The sequence below is a fragment of the Syngnathus acus genome, chromosome 22, assembly GCF_901709675.1.
Source record: "Syngnathus acus chromosome 22, fSynAcu1.2, whole genome shotgun sequence".
NCBI lineage: Eukaryota > Metazoa > Chordata > Actinopteri > Syngnathiformes > Syngnathidae > Syngnathus > Syngnathus acus.
In genome coordinates, this window is record NC_051106.1 from 9,820,679 (window position 1) to 9,830,305 (window position 9,627).

At 42.8% G+C, this 9,627-nt stretch overlaps 1 protein-coding gene across 2 annotated transcripts; it reads left to right on the forward strand.

Moving 5' to 3' along the window:
• Window positions 1-150: 150 nt before the first annotated feature.
• supt7l (SPT7 like, STAGA complex subunit gamma) lies at window positions 151-3,804 on the forward strand. 2 transcript variants are annotated; one of them, XM_037242015.1, is made up of 5 exons: window positions 151-252; window positions 651-1,089; window positions 1,195-1,519; window positions 1,722-1,959; window positions 2,120-3,804. In XM_037242015.1, the coding sequence occupies exons 2-5, from the start codon at window positions 665-667 to the stop codon at window positions 2,422-2,424; spliced, it is 1,293 nt and encodes a 430-aa protein (XP_037097910.1). In that variant the 5' UTR covers window positions 151-252; window positions 651-664; the 3' UTR covers window positions 2,425-3,804. The 2 variants fall into 2 exon arrangements, with proteins under 2 accessions (XP_037097910.1, XP_037097911.1); XM_037242016.1 differs by having other exon boundaries at window positions 163-252; window positions 654-1,089.
• Window positions 3,805-9,627: the final 5,823 nt, after the last annotated feature.

A 9,627-nucleotide genomic window follows, 5' to 3' on the forward strand; every position in this document is an offset into this window, starting at 1 on the left:
TGAAACATAGATCATGCTAAAATAACATTTATAAAACAAGGACAACAATTAAATATGCCCAACTGAACAAAATAGCTTTGTTTCTGATTTACATAATCTCTCCGGAACAAAATATGAATACAGTGTTTCACCGGAATATATTTCAAGATAACGCAAAGTCTTATTTCCTTTTCAACATTTCAAATAAGGACGGTGATCATTGGTCGTTGATGTTGATACGCATGCATTAGCAAACGCGTCGTTTACGGAGAGGTGAGGCACGATTGCTATACATTTTTTCCTATTTAATATGCATGTAATGTATACATCAGCATAATTGTCTCGCCCTAATGCGTTGAAATGCTTTGCCTTTCCAAACTCAATGTTGAACGACATTCGCTGCCTTTCAGGTTGTAGTTAAATCAAGTACAGAATTCTTCTTCTTTTTTTCTTTTTATTTCGCTTTCTGAGACAATTTGACAGCAATAACTTGCCATACGTTATCCCAATTGTTGCCGCTATGGCAAAGACAGCGTCCTTTTTTTTTTGTTATCCTTTTTACTCCCATCAATATTTGTTCATTCCCATTCAAAGGTTTACTTTGACACTCTACTTGTCAGTCAGTATTGCATTCTAACACTTTTGCTTTTCATCTGGTCTTTGAATTCCAGTAGCATTGCTCATCATGATGCGCTACTGGGGCGAGATCCCCGGGCCTGCAGGTGGCCCGGCCAGTCGCAGCTCCTTTGATTTGCTCCAGCGTGAGTTTCGCTCTGTGGAGATGCAGGACCCTCCGCTGCATCAGCCGTCGGCCCAGCGCCCGCGCCCCACCACCATGTTGGACGTCCCGTCAGAACCTTGTAGTCTGACGATTCACACGGTGCAGCTGTGCCAGCATGCCCGCCGCCTCCGTGGCCTTCTGGCGGCATCTCAGGGTCAGAGCTCGGCGTCTTCGGAGGTTGGTGGCAGGCCGGAGGATGTGGATGCAAACCTGCCCTCGCGTCCTCCCACCCCACCTGCCATGCCTGATGACTTGCTACCAATTGATAGCAAAGAACCTCGACAACCCTTTCAGCTCCGCCACAGTGACCCTGAAAGTGACTTTTATAGGTAAGTTCTAACTTACATCCATCCATCCAATAACTAGAACATTTCTTACATATGTCTACTCTCTCTGGTGTCCCTCTCTCGTAATTTGCATTCTCTTGTTTTCAGGGGTAAAGGGGAGCCAGTCACAGAGCTGAGTTGGCCCTCCTGCAGACAGCTCCTTTATCAGTCGGTGGCCACCATCTTGGCTCACGCAGGCTTGGAGATGGCCCATGAGAGCGTCCTAGAAACTCTGACCGATCTGGTTCACGAGCACTACCTACGCCTGACCCGCCTTCTGCGGGTAGCTGTGGACAGGGAGGCCCGGCTGGGTGCCAGTCCCTTTCCTGATGTGATGGAGCAAGTTTTCCATGAAATGGGGATCGGCAGTGTGCTTGCCCTGCAGCGCTTCTGGCAAGTGCGCATCAAGGATTATCACAGTTACATGTTACAGGTGAGGGAAGACACGTTGAATGACTTGTGAAACTAAATAAATAATGTCTCACTTGATTAACTATCCATTTTAATTATTCGTGTATAGTTACTACCTAGAGCTGTGGACAGTGGAGGCCCTGTTTTTTTTTATTTTTTTTATTTCCTTGCTTGGCATTTATTGCTAGTAGGACTGAAAAATAAAACCGCTTGTGCTCTTCCAGGTCTGTAATGATCTGTCAGAAGAATACGAGAGGTTGGTGAATCCAGAAAAGGCTCCGGAGGACTCCAAGCCCCCCAGGATCAAGGAGGAGCCGATGAGTGACATTTCCTTCCCTGTTAGTGAGGAGCCAGAGGCTGACCTAGCATCTGGGGACCAAGCCTTGCCCATGGGGGTCCTCGGGGCTCATGGTGAGAGGCTGTCAGCAGGCCTGGATGCCGACCATTCTCCTCACACCTCAGGCGAGTCCTGTTTTTAGTCGCAAATCCAAGAAAAACAAATAAGCAAATGTTGAATTGAATGAAATGAGGTCATTTGTGAATTGCCAGTGGTCACAGGGTGCTTGCTTCTTCCACCTTGGGCTGAATAATGTCTCACTTTTTCTTTCTTGGTTATTTCAAGGTGGTGGTGTGGCCAACAACTCCCCCTTGTGGCCACACGTAAAAATGGAACCGCACGATGGCGAGGAAGGCCAGGGTGCTTCACATCACCCCCATCATCATCATCATCACCACCACCACCTGGGCGGAGACGTGTTTGACGAGGGTGGCCCCATGTCGACAATGAGCGAGTCTGGAGGCGCTATGAACCCCTCTCCCGCTGGGGCGGCATCAGATGGCAGCTATGCCTCACATTCCCCGGACTCTTTGATGAGCACCTCACCAGTCTTCAATCAGAGACCCAAGAAACGAGCAAGGAAGATGTGAGGTTGTTTTTTTAAATTGAATTGAAAATGAAAGGAAAAAAAGTTGACCTGATTGTTTTTGTCTTCAAAAACAATCAATTGTACAGTACATAGTAAAGCTGCTGACATTGTTAGACATTGGTTAGCAAGATTTATCATTGATTATGAAAGGAAGAAAACTTCGGAGTCTTCCTCTGCTTATTTGAAAGGTTATACATGATGGGAAAAGCAGGTATGAACATGTTTTTTTTAAAATAATCATTTCCATAATTGGATTGAATGCTTTGTTTAAATCTAATCTGCACAGCCAGAAGCAGAAATGTTGCTGCATATTGTTTTTAACTCCAGACCAATCATGTACTGTCCTCAGTAAGGCAACGTACAAGGGGCTGCACTATACGTGCGCCACATACCTAGCAACCTTCAGATGTAATGCTAAATTAGCATCTGTTCTAGCCAAGCTGACAGCGAGACACCAGCAGGAAGTGCCGTTTGCTTGTGCACATTATGAAGACATCGTGCGTTCAGGCATAATGGCAAAGTAATTGCTTAATTTTTTCCTGCTCAATGAGCTGATATATTCAAATCCACGGGCAGTTTGCTGCGCATGTTCCGAGTGGGTGAAGTGCTTATAGCCAGGTTTGTACTAACGTCTAATTAAGTCCTGTGATAGCTAAGTCACGGTTGTCTGAACAAAAAAAAAAAAAAAAAAAAGGGATCTGCACCGTTCCCCCATATGTGGCAATAAAGTGGCTTGGTTAAAAGTAGTTGGAGTGCTCAGCGGTATCACGTGTAATATGTTTCAAAGTCTCTCCCTAACGTTTTCCAAACGTATGTAATAGTGCCACTTCCTAAATGCGGCTCATGGACAGCACAGAACATCATCATCATGAATTTGTGCCAGATTCCTGTGGTAAAACGTCAGGGCCAGTAAAGATGATGATGATGCATTAAAGCGTCTCTGGTGGAGATTTTGTACTAAATGATTTAAGTTTTGTTTTGCAGCATGTACGAGCAATGAAAAACATGTTGCTTGTGAATCTTCTCAATTGCTTGAGGTCCCTTTGCTCTGCTTCTATTTGCTAGTCTTAGGCCATGTTGTTGACAAACAAGGGATGGCTGGCTGAAATGGATTTTTTTTCCCCCAAGGTACCTTGTTTTCCAGGGTAACAGCTACAGAGGTGTGCCCGAGGCGCGCGATGAGTTGAATGACATTTTTCATGTGTTTAACAGAAAGTGTTTTTTTTTTTAATTGCAAACTCATTTAACTGGAGTTTTGAACTGAAGCAATTGTTGCATATTAAAACAGTTCCACGTTGCCCACATCAATATTTTGCCTAAAATCATGCAAAGCAGGAACAAAATGTCACTCTTAAGAAATAAATGAAAATTGTGAAATTGAGGCAGTCAAAGCTGCAAGTCCGTTCTTAACATCCCTCATCCTTAGTTCATCTCTCCGCCACTAGAGGGCAGTGTTGCTTTGCTCGCTATCGTCAACACGGCATAGAAGCTCCTCAGTGGAGGCTTCGGTGCCAATGCAGTGATAGCAATTACCAGACATCTAATTCGTCCAGAATGTTAACAAATGGCTTAATTTTGCACTACATAGTCCCCAAACGCTTGCTGTTCCTTGTATTTTATTTATATCGCATGCACCACCACTTATGTTACTTGTGTATAGAAATACCCAATAAAAGAGGAAACTGGAACAAATGATCCCATCGCACATGACTAATAATTGCAAAAAACTACACATAGAGAATATTAGACCAGCCCTGCATGGTATTATTTCCCCCCACACTTAAAGTAGCCTACATGCAATATTTGGAATAATATAGAGTGAAAGGCAAAACAGGCTGCATCTTTGATAATCATCTGGAGTTTGACACTTATGGTTTGGTTGAATTTTTGAAATGCACACAGTCCATTTTACCAATCGACCCCCGTTGAACTCATGTAGCGCTCCCTATAATTGTCAGTTCAATCAGTCAGCAGAATTGTTTGCACCTCTAGTGTTGCAGCAGCATGTTGGTGAAGCTCATTAGAGACACAACTGACACTACTTGCATTTCCCATTCTATTCCGCTTCAATTGTTGCGAGTGAATGCAATGTGTTCTCATCAAGCACTGAAAGCAATGTAGTGATAGAGTGAAGGAGCCCCCAGTCAGTCTCTTGCTTCTTACCTTTAAACGGCAGTGTTTGCCCTTCATCGTTCATCATCTACAATTCAAACATTCATGACAGCAGAGCGTTATCACGGCTTCAAATTATGAGCTGGCTTGAAGTGGAGTTCAGCTGAGGCTCACACACGCTCGTTTGGAATAAGCGAGGAGTGCTGGCTTTGACCTGTGCTACGGGTGACATTTAAAGTGATTTCATGTGATGTAAATAAAAATGCATTGAAAAAGGTTCACGTCCCAGGATGTTCCCACATCACACCCTGTTCTTTAAAAAGTCTTTTTCCTCTCTTCTCGCAGAGCCTGATCAAGAATTGTGAGCCCACATCTTTGTCACAGCGCAGTTGCGCCTCATTTGAGTTGAAGTTGTACGACAGCATTTCATGGCATCTGTTGTTGGTTGCCACATTTTCTAAAGCCATCAAGACACTTTGAGACACTCCAAAATTGCTGACAAAGATGACAAGGCTGTGAGCCTCTGCTTCGGAATAGAAGCACTTGCATTTTTGAATGCTCATTGGTTCTTTGCGCTGCTACGGTGTCAAGTAAAAGCTGTTCAATTAACTCATCATTTGACTCAAAGCTCGAGAGATCCATGCCAATGATTATTCTCAATCAAAAGGGCCCAGAGTAGGTACTCCAATGTGCCTGCGATGATCTCTTTTTCTTCCTTATTTGTCTCCCTGGCTTGAATTTTCATCGTTAATTACTGTCACATCCACACTCCGAGGCGAGCGAGGAAGCATGGCAAAACATTTGAATCTTTCTTTTGATGTTGTCCGCTTTTTACGTCTTGAATTTCAGCTGTCTTTTCTTAATCCAAATTCCTTTTGTTAAAAAGCAACAGCCTCTTGGTTTCAACCTTCATGTCTCCTTCATTTTTAAAAATGATCAATTCACATAAGATAGGTGTGATCCTTTACAAGAATAGCGTTGCCGCTTGCGTATAAAATCGAGCAGAGTCAACGGCACCTCACATCTGTTGGAATATTTTTTTTTTTGTCTGTTGTATCTTTGGTGTTAATCCTCCCTTTCTACCCACACTCTGATTTTCATGTCATTAAGTCCTTAATGACTACACTTTCACATCCATACACATAACGCTAATTTCATTCAAGTTATTCTTTGCCATAAATCTCTAATACAGTGTGACTTTCAAATTAAAATGTATGTTTCGAGCCTGCAATTTTGTATTGCTTTTCCTACAAAATCCCACAAATTCATCGGAGAAAAGCTGTTATTTGGTACGTGATGTTCTGTCAAACTGTTGACATGTTTTGTGTGACTGTTTTCATGGAAAGGCTGTAGCTGATCTGTGTTACTCCACCAAAGTTGCCTTTCTCACCAGCAGGAAAACTTTTTCAAGCCAAACTATTTGAGTATTTGATTCCTTATTGGGAACATGATTGTGTAAACACATGAAAGTGGACGCAGCATGACAGAATGCTTTCGGAAGCAAACGCAGATGCCACCAGACTTAAATGATACCATTGTGACTTAGCTGCCAAGATGATTGCTGTGTTATCTGGAGTCACTCTGGTTAGTAAGCAATTGTTGTTGTTGTGTTACATGTTTGGAAAGGTTAATTCATTCTCATTTTGGAATTTGCTCAATCGACTAGCATTCAATTTGCTTTGATTTTGTTGACAGTGCCAGCACGCCTGCAAACGGCGCTTTTCCTTGGATTCAACTTTATTCTATCTGAGATTTCTTTTCTTTGTCTACAGTGAGATTCACTGCTCACGGTTCTATTTGGAGCATATTCATAGCTTGTTTTTGCTCCAATATGTGATATAGCTCAAATTCAGCCATTCATTTTCTACTTTGTTTTGATTGCAGAGAGCTGGAGTTTATGCTCGCTGACTTTTAGTGAAAGGTAATCTTCACCCTAGACTGGCCCACCAGTCAATCAAAGTGACACTATGTGCGTGCGTGCGTGCAACAAAAACACAAACTATTCCCTTAACCATCCATCCATCCATCCATTTTCTGTACCGCTTAGTCCCCACGGGGGTCGCGGGTGTGCTGGAGCCTATCCCAGCGTCATCGGGCAGTAGGCGGGGGACACCCTGAACCGGTTGCCAGCCAATCGCAGGGCACACAGAGACAAACAACCACTCGCACTCACACCTAGGGACAATTTGGAGTGCTCAATCAGCCTACCAAGCATGTTTTTGGGATGTGGGAGGAAACCGGAGTGCCCGGAGAAAACCCACACGGGCCCGGGGAGAACATGCAAACTCCATAATGAGAGCTTCATATAATGTGCAGTAAATGATCAGCGCCAAGGCTAATGTGCCATTTATACCATATCAAGTTGGCAATAAGTATTTCTTAGCTCATTTGGAAACAGTTTAGTTAAAAAAAATATCAAGAGAATGTGTTTTTTTTTTTTACACCTTGATGTATAATTAAAAGCAAGTATCTGTTCCAGTCATTGTAGTTTGACCTTTAGTTATCCAAATGTAATTAAATTGTTAGTTGTTGGAAAAAAACAACACCAAAAAAACCTAGCAATAACTGAATTTAATGGACACAATTGGTTTGAAGAGTTCCAATTGTTCACTTAGTTTTCCAAACTGCGGCCTTCAATGCCTTCGCTACACAAACGATTCAATTAATCCTTCTTTTGAAATGTGCAGACAGAGATAATGTTTTGTTGCCAGAGAGGGAGGAGAGAATGAAATTAACCTCGGCTCGCTCCCTGAGCCCTTGACACTTGTAGTGTATAATGATTTTCTATTAAAAGCCTGTCTTTCTCCTAATGAATTCTATCTTTTCAGGTAGGATTTTTTTTTTCTCCTTCACTTGTCTTCAGGTGAATATCCAAATTCGGCTGACAGTGATTGCTGGGAACGATCAATTTAGGAAAGGGCATTGTGAGCCAACCTTCTAACAAGTATGGAAATGTTTCGAAAAAAAACAACAACAACACTTGCATGCGTCTATCTCTTTTTTTTAGATGCTATATATACATAGGAGTAAAATAATTTGATCACATTCATATTTTATTGTAAATTCAACCTCAATTCCCGGATTGTTTTTCATGTTCAGAAAGGATTCAAATTACTCAGACAATCATCCAGATATTCGAATAAAACAAATTGCACGATGCCAACCCATGTGCTCATACAAACACACAAATATTGGATCTAGTATTATAAACTCTGCATAATCATCCATCATAAGCAGTCTATCTCTGTCGTGCAGCCGCGGTGCTCAAATCTTATAAAGATGGTAAACACAAACTGTACATGCTGGCTTGATATCATAACTACAATTATATTGTGAAGTCTGCTGGAGTTTGTTCATGGGGGGGTTGCTATTTCCTGCTAGGATAATGCTACTCTGCTCACAAATACAGTATTGTGATACTGAACAAAGGCAGTTATCTGCCCGAACCAGGAAGCATTGCATGACAGCATCTGTGTGGCTTCATAATTAGTTTCAACCCCACAGACTTTTATGATGAATGGCTGATTAATATCCTTTCCAAGATCCCTAAATGCCTTCAGTATTTTTTCTTTTTTCTTTTGTATTCCTTTTGTGCCCCTTCTTTCCCTTTTCGACCTGGTGGCCAAGAGGCATCAGGGGCTGTTTCCATGCAGCTGCACTGATGAGAAGAACAGCTCAATAAACAAGATCAGATTGCGCAGGCAGACAGGGAAAGAGCAGTTGCTATGGTAACTTCCCTTACATCATTGCTCCCGTGAATCAAGATCCTTCATATTAGGTGCCGGCGATGGAGAATTTCTGCTCTAGAAAGACTTGAGAGACCACAGACGTGTGCACGCGTCACGATCTGCCGTGCATTTCCGCTTTCCAAGAACAAAATGAATTGTCACAAAGGTATCCGTGTTCCCTGAAAGTAGTTGAGGTTCACGGAAAAGTGGAATATTTCTAATTACGTACAACAGCATGGCTGGTTGTATTCCTCATTCCGATCTGATTTGTAATTGAGAAGCTTGCATACACTTTGGGATTGAAGCCGTGTTTTAAGTCTATGCAGACAATGTGTGGCGCCATCATGAAGCTCACACCCAATTTCATTGTCACTGTCCCCCATTTAAATCCCCTTCTCATTTGGTTTCACACTAAAAGCCTTCCTCCCCGGTGTCACAAAAGTGCCTTTTCAAGCCTGCTTATCTGTGACAAGCATTAAGCCCATTCCACGTCAATAAATGAAGCATGTACAACTAAATGTCATGATGCTGCTTCACTGGGAGACACGAATGCCCCGGGAAACAATAGCTAGGAGTCGGCCGCAGCGCTCAATGGATTTAACACGAGTGTGCCCGTTCCATTTGTTGGAAAAGGTCCACTTTTATTTCGGCATTTTTTTCTGGGAATTTCAGGGCTATCACTGGACCTAGTCGAGTTTAGTGCGTATTTTCTTACAGACTGCTAACTCATCAAACCTGTAATGCTGTTTGTTTGCAAAAGTCAAACAGGTTGAAAAAACAAAATTGGATATAATTGCCAACAACAACATTTTATGCCAACAAGTTCAAATGAAACAAATGGAGTCAATAAAAATGCAAATGGGAAGTTACAGGGGAGGGGGGCGGTGCCCCAGTAGAGTAGAATCATAGCAACGCCCCTGGAGCAAAACAGTACAAGAGTCATTGCTTCTTTGCAGTTAAGCGCTGTCACAGGCAAACACGGCTAAATGCGCAAAGTAATATCTACATCACAGCACGACATAAGGAGCAGACAATCTGGTCAATATTCCCCTGCGGAGTTAATCGGAAACATGCATCAAGCCCACTGTCAAAATATGTCATTTGGATTCCGAGAAAGCAAGACTTGTGCAACTGCTGCACATTAAGAATTGAAACAAGCTTGGACTAAACGGCTGCGAGGCCAAGGCCATTTCCACGCTTGCGACCAGCTGAGTCGAAGCCACGGCTCATCACTCTTCCCTCCTGTAGTGCACCGTGGCTCGGTCTTCCCGTTGGCTCTCTTTAAGAGGAAAAGATCTATTTGAAATGCTCAAGCGTTGAGTTGTTGTTGTTGACTTGACTCTGGTAGTGAACCGTATCAAATG